General features: G+C 31.1%; 1 protein-coding gene across 6 annotated transcripts; it reads right to left on the minus strand.

Annotated features, from left to right (window-relative positions):
• Positions 1-5,092: 5,092 nt before the first annotated feature.
• Positions 5,093-11,718, minus strand: LOC109793425 (uncharacterized). Of its 6 annotated transcripts, none has more exons than XM_020352895.3 (6): positions 11,572-11,717; positions 11,091-11,187; positions 8,543-8,732; positions 8,389-8,461; positions 7,529-7,594; positions 5,093-5,512 (listed from the first exon to the last, which is right to left on the minus strand). In XM_020352895.3, the coding sequence occupies exons 3-6, from the start codon at positions 8,587-8,589 to the stop codon at positions 5,258-5,260; spliced, it is 441 nt and encodes a 146-aa protein (XP_020208484.1). In that variant the 5' UTR covers positions 8,590-8,732; positions 11,091-11,187; positions 11,572-11,717; the 3' UTR covers positions 5,093-5,257. The 6 variants fall into 6 exon arrangements, with proteins under 6 accessions (XP_020208484.1, XP_020208485.1, XP_020208486.1 ...); XM_020352896.3 differs by having other exon boundaries at positions 11,583-11,694; XM_020352897.3 differs by lacking the exon at positions 11,572-11,717 and adding an exon at positions 11,331-11,543.
• Positions 11,719-17,525: the final 5,807 nt, after the last annotated feature.

Below are 17,525 nucleotides of genomic sequence, written 5' to 3' on the forward strand. Positions count from 1 at the left end.
GCTGTGCTTGAATGCCAAGATCTGAGGCGGTGTTGCAACGATATGGGTAGTGAATTGTGTGGTAAAACTAGGATGACAAAATTATCTATTTATTGGCGATTCATTTGGCCAATCTAAGGATAATCTAATCCAGTCTATTTGGTTAAAATGATAAAGACTTGAATGGATTGGAAGAATCATTAATAAATGATTATATAATAATACATTCCTTTTTTATTTTCAAATCTAATAGATTGTCTAACAATATTTAATGGATCAAAATTAATGTAATACAAATGTCACTAAATAATTGGAATAGATCGGATAGAACTTGTGGTAGGGGTGATAGTTGTGATGATAATAATAATGATGATGCAATAATGGTGAAAATTACGGTGGTAGAGGTAATTGTGTCAACGGTAAAAATAATGTTGATAACGATGCAATGATGATGATGATAATGATAGAGATGACCGTTGTAAATGTAGGGATGAATGCATGTATACGAGAGTGAGGGCAGTTACTCTCACTAAAATTTTACTTTTTCTCATTTTTATATATATTATTATTATTTTATAATATATATATATATATATAATAATATAAATTATGTTTTAATTTAGGTTAAAAACCTAATTTAGTCCCTTATAATATTTTTTTGTTTCAATCTAGTCTCACTTTAGTTTTTTCTTTCAATTTGATCCCTAATAATTTAAATTACTCCAATGTTGGACTTCCGTCCAAATTATTTAGACGGAGTTAACTGTTGGCTACGTAGATGCCACGTGGATGCTAAATTTTTTTAATGCCTCTGGAACTAGAACGGTCTGTTCTGAAACCAGAACGGGCCGTTCTGATTCCAGAATGTCAAACACAAATGGTCGATGATTGTAGTTAGTGACCGATCCAGAAATTTTAGATCGTGTGGACAATACTTATTCATATATTTGTAATATTAAAAAATTTACATATAATTTTTAAAAGTATAAATATGTATTATAGTTATTTTTACAAGTTTTTATATCTACAATTATGATTAAGGATAAAAATAAATTAGGTCAGATTATGTTGTATTATAATTTAACAAATTTAAACTTAATTTTCATTAAAAATACATGTTATGAATATGATAAATTTATCTATTATAGACATGTTTTAAAATGTTTGGTTAGAACTACAATCTTAAAAACCTACTTAATAATAATTTAACACTAATAAAAACATAAAAATAAATATGTTAAATCTTATAAAAATCAAGTTTAATTTATTTATCATATAAAGATGTTTTTAATATGTGATATAAATTTTTATAATTTTAATTTTTTTTATCAACATATACAATAAATAAAAGGTACAAAAGTTTGACAAATATCATATAAATGAATAACTCTTCAAAATTTATATTTTATACATATGATAATTTAAATATATATATATATATTATATATATATATATATATATATATATATTTATTAGAATATAATTTTTATTTTTTAAAATATATTATTTTTTAGATAAAAAAAATTGTGTATGTATAAATGATTTGTTTCTAATCTTTGAACCACATTGTTACATTGTTTTGAGTGGTTGGCGTTCTGGAACGGGCCATTCTAAATTCAGAACGACCCATTTTGGATACCAGAACGGCCCGTTCTAGTGTCAGAATGCTTCGTTCTAATGCACTCGGTGTTAAATAATGTATCTGAAACGGGTCGTTCCAGATGCAAAATTTACACACCATGAGTGCAATCAGAACGGGCCGTTCTGGTTTCAGAACAAGCTATTCTGGTTCTAGATGCATGAAAAAAATTTGGCATCCACTTATGCATCCACGTGACCAATAGTTAACTCCGTCTAAATAATTTTGACGAAAGTCCGATATTGCAGTAATTTAAATTATTAGGGACCAAATTAAAACAAAAAAATTAAAGTAAAACTAAATTGAAACAAAAAATATTATAAATGACCAAATTAGTATTTTAACCTTTAATTTATTATAAAAAAATTGTTAAGTAATGATACACATTTTACAGAGACATGATATTTTGTATTAAAAATTATTTTTACAAATATTATAAATATAATATATATTAATATATTATTAAAATGTGTAAATATAAACTACAATGACACTTTTTGTGAACATTCCAAAGGAGGAAGTCCCATAATAAAATCCATAACTATGTCATCCCATATTTGACTGGGAATGGGTAAAGGTTGCAAAAGGCCTGCAGGTCAGAAATAAGGCAATTCTTGACATACATTGCAATATCTTTTTGCATACCTTTCCAATGAAATTGAGTTGTAATACGTGCCACTATACGGGCTACACCAGCATGTCCACCCAATGGGGATGATTGAAATTCATATAGTATTTGCTTAATGATATCATGATTAACCGTAAGGACCAATCTCCCATTCCAATACAACAAATCATCATGAACTGAATATCGAGGATGTGGAGGTTTCCCATTTTTGCAACTATCACGAATGGACCTCAAATTCCCCTCCTCTACGATGAGAGTTTCAAGAGACTTAATAAGCTCACATTGGGCTTGTGACCATACCATGAAGAATGACCTTGACAAAGCATCTGTTGGAATATTATATTTGCCTGGCTTATATTCTACTGTGCAATCATAGCCAAACAATGTGTAACCAAGCCTGTTGTTCTGCTGTCTATATCGCTTGATCTGTAATACTCATTAAACTCCTCTGATCTGTCCTTATAATAAATTTGTGTCCCAGGAGGTAATGGAAAAATTTAGAAATAGCTTCGGTAATGGTGAAATTTAGCAATAGCTTCAGTAATGGCATACAATTCACACGTATATACACATTTCTTTTGTAGGCTTGATGTTAACTTCTTAGAGAAGAAAACAAATGGATGATTATTTTGGCTAAGGATTGCTCCTATGCCAACACCCGATGCATCTATTTCAAGGATAAACACTTGAGAAAAATTGGGTAAAGTTAAAACTGGAGCTTCAGTCAGTGTAGTCTTAAGCTTTTTAAAGGCATCAATAAGTAAGAGGGGCTGCTATGCTGGCATATCCCTTGATAAATTTCCGGTAATAACCTATAAGTTCCAGAAACCCGCGTAATTGCTTCAAATTCTGAGTTTGTGACCATGCTAAAACAGCTTGCATCTTTGAGGCATCCACTCCTACACCTTTTCCTGAAACTATATGACCAAGATAATCCATTTGTGCTAATCCAAAAGAACATTTTGATAGTTTAGCATACAACTGATGCTATCTAAGGATTTGCAAAATTATTTCCAAATGTTGTAAATGAGCAACCCAGTTAGAACTATATATCAATATATTATCGAAAAAAACTAGGACAAATTTGCGCAATAACCCATGGAAAATATCATTCATTAATGATTGAAAAGTAGCTGGTGCAATTGTAAGGCCAAAGGACATACCAATCCACTCATAATGACCATGATGAGTCCTAAAAGTTGTCTTGAAGCAGTGCTCCTCCTTTAACAATATTTGGTGATACTCAGATCGCAAATCGAGCTTGGAAAAATATTGTGCCCCAAACAATTCATCAAGCAACTTATCTACTGTAGGAATTGGAAAGCAATCCTTAATAATGATGGCATTTAGAGCCCTATGATCAATACAAAATCGCCATTGTCCATCTTTCTTCTTAACAAGAACAATAGGAGATGATAAGGGGCTATTACTAGGCACAATAAGTCTTTCTTGCAACATATCATTAACCATCTTTTTCTATTTGTGCTTATTGGCTATGATGGTATCTACATGGTTGTACCTCAACTGGTTTTGTATTTGGAAGCAAGGGAATGGAAAGATCATGAGTTTTAGTGGGAGGCAGTCCTTGAGGAACCGAGAACACATCCTTGAAGTTGGCACAACAGGTAATTTCAAGTAATGGGCTAATTGAGGTTGATGAAAATTATCGGAACTGCCATTGTCCAATAAAATTTGGACCAGCATCCCATTAATGGATCCTTGAAATTTCATAGTACCTACCCCTGACCCTCCATTCAGGGCGTTAAATGATAAGTGAGGCTCCAAAGATAATTCTTGAAATTCTATCACAACATTATCTAGTGGTTCTGGTTCAAGGATTTTTTCCTCATCTACTTCAATCTATAATAACACGTACTATTTGTTAGGGCATTTATAGCCCGTGGAAAATTTCTCATTACATGTAAAACACAATCCCTTTTCACGTCGTAACTTAATTTCAGTTGCTGATATATTTTTGGCATTGGAGTAAGTTGGTTTGATGTAGGTGTGGAAAGTAAAGGTGGTAGGCTAGTTGTTTTGTGAGTTTAGTTAATAGGACATGGGGGTTTTTTGGTTAAGCTATGGGGTTGATAGGTTCTATGTTTAGAACTATATTTCTTTTCATATAACTTGGCAAGAGAAACTGTACGAATCATAGAATTTGGAGCTTGAGCAATTACATCACGATGTATATCAGGTTTAAGACTGCTAATAAAGCAATCTAACAGTGCATCTAGGGTTACACCAGACACGATTAGCTAGTGTAATAAACTCTTTGTAATATTCCTATATTGACCCGTCTGAGCCAGCTTAAACATAGTGGAACGTGGACACTCATATGGAGATGGCCCAAATTCCATTTCTAGGGCTCTTGTGAAACCCACCCATGACTGAAATGGATTATTCTTAGTTAACATTTGAAACCAAGGAATAACATCCGCATCCAAATGGACGGCTACAATCATTAGTCTCTGATCATTGGGAGTATTGTAATACATAAAAAACTGCTCTACCTTGAAGATCCACTCAAGAACGTTGGAACCATTGAAACGTGGAAAATCAAGCTTAACAGTACAAACCTGGAAAGGTTGTGACACATGGTGATGAGCAGCCGTTGAAGCTGAAGAGCCTTTGACCATCGAAGAAATGCCTGCTTCCAATTTCTCAAATCGTGAAGTATATTCAACATGTTGCCTCTCCATCAATTCCAGAATGCGCTTAACATTAGTGGAAAGTTCCTTCAGTCTAGTATTCTCAGCCATGGCAACAAGTTGGAATCAAAATGAAAGCACCAATTGTAACAATTAAAAATTAAGAATTAACTATAATTGACTGAATCAGTATATGGAATGAAAAGACCTCTATGTGTATTATGATAGCAATAATGCGTAACGAAACAAGGAAGAAGCTACACGACGATAGCTATAAGAAAACTCACAGAAACAGAATAGAGAGAGAAATTAGCATCATTCACCCCCCCTTCTTTTCATCATATCCTTAGTTTATATATTTAATTGTTACACACGAATTCCTTCAAACGCGAGTTTGTTATTCTTTCCCTCGTGCTTTTCCTGATTCCCGCATCATTTGGATCGCTTGCCACGTGTACAGACCCACTAACCGTAACATCCTCCCCATGTTTAGGTTCCTTAATTGCCCCTGGAGCACCTTCACGTATTACATGTTCTTCATTCGCTTCATTCGTTTCCTTCTTGGTGTGTTCAGCTCCACTATTATAATCATAATTAGGAGGATTGCTATCATTCTGTACAAAAGTCAAACATTAGTATAGACATCAAAGCAACCTACATATACACTGTGCACCCAAGTTACAGCTAAATAATTTATTTAAACATGGGGGCAATGAGGGGAAAAAAAGTAAGGATAAATAAACGAGGTTTCCCCTGAGGAGGCTTTGTATTTTATAAGATTTGCCATGATATTTGCTAGTGTATAAAGAAACTGATGGATTTATTATATATGTGTAAAAATTAATTTGAGTATTCAACTTTACATGATGACTCAACCTCTTGAGAAATCAATCACCTTGTACATTTATCAAATAGATAACAGAAGTATCATAACCACTTCTCAAAATCTCGTGTTCATTGGTTCCAAGGTCAATAAAAAAAATTTGCACTTACAATATACAATAAAGGGGATTAATTGCGTGGTCAGAAACAAAATCAATAACCTGCTTTTCCTATTATGGTGGGTACTACATGGATCAAACAATTGTATTCGCCACTAACCAAGTCAAAAACATAATGGATTGGCAATACTTAAATCGGCATCCAACTTTTCTGGAAGTATTTCAATTTATTTTCTGTTGGGAATCCGGGTATAAAACTTGCATAAAGAAATTTTGAAGGGGATTTTAAGCATTGAAAACTGTTATTGCTACAATCAATGAGATTTGGCAAATAGCCTATACAGAAGACAGAGGTCATCTGTCTTTCCAATACCACGTTTCTTATATGTAATTAAGTACTGACTTTGACACTTATTTCTTGTATCTTATTATCAATAATTTTTTATAAGACTCAAGAATAAACACCAAAAATTAAAGAGAAAATGTTAATGGTTTAATTGATTGAAACCCAAAAGCATAACAGAACAATGGATACAAGTCTTCGCTTAGAAATTCAAAGATGAAAGGAAACTAACATAACACAGGACTCAGTCCCTCACTCACATTGAGAGAATTGCCTCAGTCACAACTCAAATATCGAAACAAAACTATCTGGTATTTTCCAGACTTCCTCTGTACAAAATTATAAGGGTCCCCCTACTTTGTTTACTCTAAGGCTAATGAAACCACCCATAATTTAGGACTAGATTTATTTCTGCGTGTATAAACCCCAGGACGTCGGCTCCACCCCTGCCCCCCTGGGGCCCAAACTCATTTTGTGAGTTGGCATATCAAAATTCTAATAACTGATACTTAGAACATGTAACAAAACTGGGCATAAAATGAAATCTACAATACGAGATGATGCTAATCAAACTCCACAATTTTGTGATTGTGGTTTACATATTACTTGGAAGATTCAAAATTCAGATAAACAAATTCCCCTCATCACAAGGGAGTGATCCTGGATTGCCACAAATATTCTGGATACTATTACTATATAATGATTCATGGGCATTCATTATTTAGATCACAAACAGATATGAAAATATTTTTTAGTGAAAATTATCTACATTTAAAACAATTCTCTATAATCTCTTCAATTTTAATAAGTTTACAAATTTCTAGAACTTCGTAAGTTTTTCATTTCTATTTTATTTCTATTCTTTCTATAACACTATTTCTCTTACATTTCTTTTTACATTTTTTTCAAGTTAAAAATTCTTAAAATGTCAAGGGCAGGTTTTGCAGGTTCGAAGATCAGCGCCCAAACCATGGGAGCATGTTTTCTATCAGCGCTACACTTGCATTAATTAAGATATAATAGGCTTAAACTGTCAAGATACTTGTGATACCAACACCTAAACCCCTCACACAGTTTATTGTTAGGCGCTAATACCAGAACCTGCAACACCAGTCTCAAACACTAAGAATTTTAATAAAATTTGAACTGAAAGAGTGTAAAAAAAATAAGAAAAAAGGTATTATAGAAAAAATAGAAATGATATATGCAAACCATCAAGTATAAGGTCATTATTAAACAGAAAAAACAAAGAAAGACATGAATACAAATTATCAATTAAATAGTTTGGGAAGAGTAAGGAACATTGATTTTAATGGACTAATAATGAGACGTGTAGATCAACATACCTCTGAAGCGAGACCATGAGCTGACGTAACTTCATACATCTTGCGCATAAGCATTTCTTCTTCAATCTGAAAAAAATAACCCCAAAATTTAGAGAATTCACATTGCTGTAGATGATTACATGAATTTGGGCTCAATGTAAAGGTCATCAAATGAAATTTGGGGAAGGGGCGGGGGAGTGTTCAATCAAATAAGCATGTCAGTAAGAAATGAAACCGAAAGATCACAAATAGTTTTGTAATGGAAAGTGGCGTTCCAACAAGGCATCAAAAAGTGTGTAATAAACATATAATTTAGAAGAAAAATCAGATAAAGAGCTGCTAACATCAATGAAAAAGAATATTTTGTTGCTAGAGATCGAACTTAGATAGCAAATGAACTAGATTTGTATAATTTTACAATAAGAAATTAATATCAAAATGCAAAGACAAAGTAGCCATACAGGGAGATAAAAGCGTGACATATAGAAGATAAATTGTTGTTTTATTCGGAGCAAGAGATTGAAATCAAATGAGCTAAAATCACATGTTAGTTAATATTTAACATACAACTACAGCCAGAAACTAGTACCAAATTCCCAATAGAAAGTACATTTTATCACATATCAATTTGCTTTTCTACTACTGAAAGCTTCCAAAATAAAGAATGTAATTTCTCTCAAATAGACAAAAGCAAAATAAATAACAGCCTACCATTATCAATTCCAAACAAATGGAGATCAAGTCTCAAGACAAATAAATTCCACAATATTCTAAGCCAGTAGTAGAATAAAAAGTACATAAAAAAATGAGTGATGCAAAACTGCAAACCATAAAAACCAAATTGCAAATTGGGAAATTCAAATCAGTTGAGAAGTAAAAACCTGAAGTTTCTGTAATTCATGCAACATCGATCTATATGCTTCCATAAGGACCTCATTCTGTCTATCCATGTGCCTGTTCAGCAGAAATATAGAAAGAAAAGCAGTTCAAGTAAAAGAAACAGAAGCAGAATTGAATTGGTTGAAGGAAACGTACTTCAATAACTCCCCAGTGTGTCTTGGATCAAAATTTTGAAATTCCATGCTGATAACGAAATTTGACGATCCTAACTAAAAAAGGGCACCTGAGAATGCAGAGAAAAGATGATGAACCACACAGTCACACACCTTCGCAGATCTTCAACCAAAGCAATCAGTGACAAAATCAATTTTATCACCCTTGAAATCTGCAATGACAAAGAAGAAAAAAACACGTTCAATTTGTTTCCCATCTCACACTATTACTGGAATAGGTGTAAGCTCCCCCCAGATTCAATTTAGATTTTCTAGCTACATAAATTATGATACTCTAAAATTGCATCAGAAAAAAGCAAGGAATAATAAAAATATCAGATCTAAATAACTCCATAGCAATTGAATTTCATTTGTTAGCCAATTCAACTCTAAAGCAAATCAGCAAATTGCTAGCAGTAAATTATTAGCAAGTATATATCCAACTATCCAAGTGATTGCCACTAATTATACAGAACACATCACACATTGATGCACTGTAATACTAAAAGGATAACATTGATGCAGATATATCATGAGCCTCAACAACAGAGTGCAGATATATCATATCATAAAAATTCATTGAAAACATATATATATATATATATATATATATATATATATATATATATTAACATAACATACAGCCAAGTAATCCTGGTACTTTGGATTTTATTAAATGGAAAAATCAGATCACACATAAGAAAATACTTGCCGCATCAAAAGTAAACATGTCCATATTGGGTCAAGCATCCAATTGATTTAAGATGTGAGTTCAGAGAAAGGGATATGCAACAGGTCAAATAACGTTTCATAAAATTGAAAATACAGAGCTGATTAGATGTTAATATTCATACTATAAATTATAAAAGCTACATGTACAGGATACATAAACTAAAAAATGAATCTGAAGAATGAAGCTAACTTCTTCTTGTGCCCATCCATGGTTACAAATAATCAAACAACACAGGAAAATCAAACTAAACCAAAAATAAGAAACATGTATTCTCTCCTGCCTCTGCAGCAGGATGTTCCCTACAGCAAAAATCTGGATCATTAATCAAATTTTCTCATTTAATCATTGTGCAATAACTAATCAACTGTCGTGATTTGGCTGCATGTTGGATGCAGAGGATCTATATTGGAATTAAGTATTTTTATCAATATTCTTATTATACTCACTCCACAATCAATCAGTTCATTTATCCAATTTGCACCAGAAATGAAAAGACTCATTCTCATTGTTCAGTCCATCCAAAGCAAGGCAAGAACGGTTCATTAATAGGTAACTTGGTACTGCAAATATTTATTCTCATTTTCTATCATCCCTAGTAACTAATTACAACTAGCAGCATGAATTGGCCAACTCAAAACATGAAATGTCCAATTCAAAACAGATGAAAGTAAACTTATCATGTCTATTACTTGATGATGGTTAGTATTTTGGAAGCTAAAAAAAACTACAAGAGTAGTATTTAAGAATTAAGATGTAGAAAAAGCTTTTCAATTAAAAGTAAATATGAGGTCAGTTTATTTTTACATTTTCTCTTTCCCTTACCCAACTAGCTAACATCCAACAAGGAAACACATTTTGGCGTCATATTATTACTGATTTAATGCACATAACCCCTTGAATTTTAGCATTTAACAACCATTTTTTTTTTTAATTTTCTTTCTACACACGGAGTCATTCTCCAACTAAGAATTGTATAAGAGATAAGATGTATACTAACAAAGAATTGTACAAAAGATAAGATATATACCAACAGTTTTTAGAAAGGAAATGACCCCACCATGCAGATGTAACTCTACGCTATAAAAATCGGCAAATCAGGTCACCTGATTATCCACAGGGGACCACCAATTCTATATGGCAATGATTCACAACTATAAGAAAGATTTTGCTCCAGATAGTAAAAAATCAGAAAGAGGATTAAGACTTCACGATGGAGGACTGGAAGATTGAGTTCGTTCACTCTTTAAGAGAAGGCAATCAGTGTGATGTAAGAATGGCTAAGATTGATCCAAACTCTGGTGTATCTTTTATGATTTTAGACATACCCCCCGTGGGAGTGCAAGAATTCCGCTTGGCTGATGCTATAAGGGTTCATGTTTTGAGACATTGGTTCTCCTCTTTGTTCTTTGCTTTCTATGCTAATGTTACCAAAAAAAAAAAAAAAAAAAAAAAAAAAGAAAGAAACAGCAACAGCCACTCCCTCCCGGGGCAATCCATTTATCAAACATCTAACAAGCAGATACAAGTGCCTCAACCCTACTCCTATAGCAGCTATTTAGACAAAGATTTTCACAAATATAACCGTTTCCCATTTCTCTCCCAAGACAATTGAATCATGCAGCAAGACAAAATAAACAAAACATTCAGCCGCAAGATGATTCAATTCCAATCAATATGCTACCAAGACCACAATTATCATGGCTAAGATTAAAAACTCGCGATCCTACCCCAATCCAGCACGGGCAAATTGTTGTGAAATAGCAGGGATAGAAATTTATGAAAGAAATTTGAGACTTACAGTGTTGCCACCAATTCAAAACGCGTTGGGTTGAACTTGAACATGCGAAAATTTGTTAACGGGTAAGAAATACTGAGTGAACAACTTCTTCGTGTCTCTATTAGAAATAAAATTAAAACTAAGTAATAAAAAAATGATTTTAATTATGATAAATGTGAAGGCTATTGGAAAATTCAACGAATTTAGTTGGAAAAAAAAATGTGAAGTCACAATTTTTTATTTGTGTTCACACATCATTACCTCAATTAACCTCGTTTAGAACTTACAACCCAGAAAGATACTCATGCATATAGATTATTTGTATATGTAGGATGCAGATTCTATTAAAATACAAATAAATAAATAAAAAACTATTATGTTGCTTGTATATTTATTTCTTTCAAAATACAAAATTTTAAGGAAATTTGGAGCAACAAATAAAAAGGTTAAACAAGAGTGTATTAAAAGCATAAGTATATAAGAGTTGAAATAATACAAAGACCTCGTTCGAACCGGAAAAGTAGCGGAGCTAGTCGGTGGTGGCACGCCGGAGTATTTTGGAGGAAGAAGGTTGTTTTTTTTTTCTTCCGAAGAGGGTTTATGAGAACCGAACCCTCATGTATTCGTTAAGGCTAGGTTAGATGTATAATTAAATTTCATAAATTGGTTTATTGTAAAAATAAATTAATTAATTTTATATCAATATATATTATAAAAAAAAATTAAGCAAACAAACTCTTTATCAGAAAGAATGTTGGTCTAGTGATTTTTTTTAGCTCTTAAAATCTTTTTCGCTATCATGATATTGATAAGATATATTATGAAAACATAATATAAATTCGATGATATAATAAGAGTAAGATAACCTTTAATTATGTCTGATATTTGATGCATATGGAGATAATAAATCAGATGATATTATGGTTAAAATATTTTTTCAATTTTTATATTTACTTTATTTTTTGGTTTTTATTATTTAGAATAAATCTTTTTAATTTTATATATTTATCTTTTTCAATTTTTTTAGTCTTTTTATAATTTAAGATAAATTTTTTTAGATTCTATAATTATCTTTAAGTTCATGTGGTTATTTTTTTTTTTTGTGTTGACATGACTAAGATAGTAATTTAACTTTATCACATCAATACAAAATAGAAATTACAAGAAAAAAAATTTAATAATAAAGACTAAAATTTAAAAATATAGAAATTAAAAAGATTTATTTAAAATTATAAAAATAAAAATGGTTGAAAAAATAAATATAAAAATTAAAAACATCAATTTTAAACTTATAATAGAATGAAATAAATATTCCCTTCTATCATTTGGCTAAAGAATGAAATGATGTAGATTATCTTGATTTTAACTTTTCTTTTCTTTTCTTGATTTGGAAGAAGATGTTAGGTCAAAAGACTATCTTAGATCCCCTGATTTTAATGTTTTGTTGTTAATAAATAAAGAGGTTTTATATCAATAGAAATTTTTTTGAAATGACTAAAACAAATCTTATGATATAAAACTTCTTCATAAGATGCAAGTTTTTAGTAAGACAAGTTCTCGTAATAAGACGATCTTGTTACTTTTGCTAACTTAGATGAAGCTTTATTTATAGAGAAATCTACATTTAATCTTTATTATTTATGATCTCTAAAAAAGAAGTGACTATGTATGAATGTTTCCTTAACAAATCGAAAAATGTTTCTTTGGTACTTACATTTCACGAAATGAAGAATATTTCCTTCTATCATTTGGATAAAAAATGGAATGATGTAGATTATCTTGATTTAAAAATTTTCTTTTCTTGATTTGGAAGATGTCAGGTCAAAAGACTATTTTGGATATTAGGTCAAAAGATTGCCTTAGATCCCTCTAATTTTAATGTGTTGTTGTTAATAAATAAAGATATTTTTGATCAACATAAAAGTTCTTGAAATGACTAAAACAAATCTTATGATAAGATAAACTTCTCATTAAGACGCATGTTTTCAATAAGACAAATTCTTGTAATAAGATAAAAACTATATTAAGATGATCTTGTTATTTTTACTAACTCAAATGAAGCTTTACCTATAATTTAATCTTTATCATTTATGATCTCTGAAAATGAAAGTAGTTATGTATGAATGTTTCCTTAAGAGATCGAATTCAAAAAATGTTTCCTCGGTACTTACATTTCATGAAAAAGGAGGAAAGCTATATTTTGCATTAGAAAAGGACAAACAAGTCCTTATAAATACGAAAAGATGCAATTATTGTTGTTTCAACACTATGCCAATCTAATACACACATGGTTTAGGTATTTAAAAAGTGATAAGTAACTTCTTTCATCAAATAAAAAGTGACAATTTGATGAAAATATTTAATTCAAACATTTATTACACTAATGCACACTTCTTTCCTCAAGAAGCAACATGAATACAAATGAAACAAACCATGAGAGATAAACTCAATGATTTGCAACAGTCATCTGCTTTGAAGCACCTATACAAGGAAGCTCACTAATTTAGATAAACATAAGACAATCAAGACAAAAAGACAAAAAAGTGCACATACGAAGAAAAATACTTCTTCAATCTTTTTGTAAATAACTTTTTACTTAAGCAACTTTGTAAATTTCTATAACTTTGAGTTATTGGGTTTGAGCTTGTAGAGATTTATTTGTAAAAGAATATTTGGTATTTGAAACTTAGATAGACTTTGTGTAAAAAAAATACTTAGGTAATTACTTAAAGAGACAAGCAAAAAACAACTAGGATTAAGTCAGAAGTGGTTTGGTAAAGAATACTTGAATCTTTGATAAAATAGTTGAACTTGATCTAATTAAATCAAGAACTAGACGTAATCTCAATAATTGAAACGAATGAATATAAAGAAGAAAAAGGAGGAGGAGGAGGAAGAGGAGAAGGACCCTAATGAACATTTTTTTTTACCAACATTTGACATACAAAATAAGTTGTTTTTTTTTGTCTAAAATTTTAGAGTCCAATCTAATATTATTTTTTGGAATTTTCTGGCCAGACCCATATTTACATCTCAAGGCTTATTCTTATGTATAGTTATATGATTTTTATACTTTTGTATTTTTTTTTTATGTTTGATAATAAAAGGAACATGATAGTAACACAAATTATACTATTAGTTAAAACTTATTCACAATTATAAAGTTAATAGAGAGAAACATTACTTAAGAAGTGAGACTTACAAAAAATAAATATAACTTTCAACAAATTTCAAATAATAATTGATAATGTATTAAAAAGAGTAAGTTAGATTATATTATTATCATTTCTCTTAAGGTTTATGGTAATGTACTGTCATTGTAAAAACTTTTATATTATCAATTATTTTTTAATAATCATAATATTATACGAAATATCTACTACCTATTATTAAAAGTAATGACTAATCTAAGGTGAAAACAATAAGTACACACAATGTATTAAGTGAATACTTTTTTATCGATATAATCTATTTCATATCTAAAACCAAAAGTGAAATATAAATCTATATTACAAAGATGAAATCCCAATTTTTATTGTTAAACAAGATCATTACCTATAATATTGTACTAAGTTTTGTTCATGTATAATTATGGATAATTTTCTCACTTTTTATGGAATAATTTGTGCTATTCAATAACAAAACATTGTCCAATTTGTTTTAATTTAAAAGATCGATTATAAAAAGGTTCTTTTAAAAAAATTAAAAACTAATTATTTTTAAATAAATAGTTCAGACGAACTTACTAAAAAAATTAATTAAAAAAAAAAAAAGTTAAACAAACAGACATGTTACTAAGCGAGGTCCTAATAGATTACATAAAAGCTTATTGATCACACAAAAGACTTTAATAAATCTCTCTAAAGAGTCTAGCTTGCCCAGAAGAGTTGTAATTCAATTTAAATTTCTAGTGAAGATGGCTGCAATTTGGAAATTACTTCTATCTTCCTTTGTCAATATTTAATAAATCAGAAAAGGAAAACAAGCACTCATAGTCCGTTATGCTAAAATAAAGTGGCAGAGTGAAAAATGAAAAATTTTCATTTTCTTCTGGTGTTCATTTACAATTAATCTAACATTACAATCATTACACATTTACACTTATTGAAGTTTACAAATTACAATCATTCTACTGGCAAGGTAATTTCAGAGTTGGAAGTTCTCAAAAGGTTGAAACTTTTTGTTAAAATTATTTTTTTAATTAACTGCATGATTGAGCCATTGACTAAAAACTTGACAGAAATCTCCATATGTATGATGAGAAAGGTTCACCACTTGATAACTGTACACACCAATAAAATTACACTAGATGAGGATATCGACTTCTCAGTATTTATTCAAATTCAGAATTTTTTCAGAATATTTGCTAGAGTACAAAAGTAGAGGTTTCCAATAAGTTGTTTAGCCACCACTTATTGGGGGTATTATGGCCAATTCATCCGTGTCTTTAACAATGGCTGACTCAGTTGTATACTCCTCATTCAGAGCCAAAACCATGCACCTTCTTATTTCTTCCAAACCTGGAAACTTGATAAAAAGCTTTTTCAAACAATCATGTGTAGTACTTCCGAATGACACCTCCAATGGCATCTCACTCAGGCCAGTGAGATCACGGGCTCTAGCGAAAAACAATACTTTTATCTTCACCAGAGAACTTTCTTTCTTGTTTTGAGTGTCATCTCCATTCAAAATCTTAATATCTCCTTCCATCATATCCCTTTTCTGCATAAAATAAGTAGTTAGATACAAACTACATATTGTACACTAAACATGTTTCTACAAACTGCAGAAAATTCAATCTGACAACATAAATAAATGTTTGCAATTTATTCACTGCTAAAACTAAATCAGTGGAAGCAATTCCATCCAAACTATCTCTGGCTGCTAAAAATATTCAAATGAAAATATGTTAATCGTCTAACTGGCATAATCTATATATATACAGTGAACACAAGAACATGCTTATTGAAGCAAATGTCATTGGCGAGTGTCACAATGAGTCACAATCACAGAGGCAACCAGAATTTTAAAAGTCAGAAGCTGCCACTAATTTCTATTTGAAATGGGAAAAGATTTTAAAAAATACATTTTTATTAAGAAATTGTCTTTAAAATAATATTAAATTTAGTGCTGGGAAAGATAGAAACTTATGGGCTAAAATGGTTACCGTATAGTTGGTGGTGCAAACATTTGATAACTCATTCAAAATCAAATTCATTCCATATAAAGCAAATAAATAAATAAATGATATGAGAAAAAGTACAACTGTTGTCCAGACTCCAGAAAATAATTTGCAGAACCTGAACCCACTTTCAAAGCTAACTAATATAAATTGGAATGGAATAAAGGGTGAGCCAGTGCACAAGGTTCCCATTAAGTGGGATCTCGAGAAGGTCAAATAAAGCAGCCTCACCCATACAAGTAGAGGCTATTTCCAGAATTTGAATCCACGACTTCAAGTTCTAGGTCACAAAGTAGCAACTTTATGGTTGTGTCGAGTTTCATCCCTTATGAAATGGAATAGAATTAAAATGTGAAATTTGTATGATTAAGGCTCATATATGTTTATCTTTCCAACAAGCCAAATGGTGCATAATTTCCAACTCCCTAGCCTACGCTATACACCAAACACTGCTGTCAAACAGTTACAACATTCAGAAATAGACCATTATTAAAAAAAAAAAAGGTAATGGATGGGAGAAAATCAGTAAATTTTATGAAGGATAGCCCCACATGTTAGGTTTCCAGAGCAGTAAATCAATGCAATCCTAATTTGTGTAGCCCAGGTTAAGTGTAAAACAAGTGCTGCAAGAAAGGGGAACTATGCATAAATAGCACCAGTTTTGACAAAAATATGATATCTATAGGCGAAGAACTAAATCTGGGACTATGCATAAATGTTTGTCCCCTGATAATCTACCTCACATTCCAATATTCCATGAGGATCCTAATCACCCGACCTGAGGGTATATTGCAAAATCCTTATCATTCCAACATGTTTCATGCTCATAAGTCAGCCTGCTTCAGAAGCTACGTTATATTTTTCCATTCCTACTTAACTCTCTGTTTCCAGTGTTTATTTGGTATCTCTAAACCCTTGCATACTATAAATATGTGGAGCTTCTACATCACAAGGCAAGACCTCCTCTGCTCTCAAGTACAACCTCAGAAGATTCAAATTAATCACCATGGCATTGGCATTGTCCAACAACGTAGCTCCAAATACCACCACACTACAACACTTTGATCTCAGCTTCAGCTCAAATTTCAGCTGCTGTGGTGCTTTACCAAATTCCATGACTGCAACAGAGAGATTAGTACTAAAGAAACCTCTATGCCCCTGTACTAATGCCAGCCTTTGGATCCACTAGCATATAGTCATTGTTGGATGACATCATGTTTATTTAATTACATTGGAACCAACAGTTTCGTTATTAGTAACAAAATGCAGCAATA

The sequence above is a fragment of the Cajanus cajan genome, chromosome 10, assembly GCF_000230855.2.
Source record: "Cajanus cajan strain Asha chromosome 10, NIPB_CcT2T_4, whole genome shotgun sequence".
NCBI classification, from domain to species: Eukaryota; Viridiplantae; Streptophyta; class Magnoliopsida; order Fabales; family Fabaceae; genus Cajanus; species Cajanus cajan.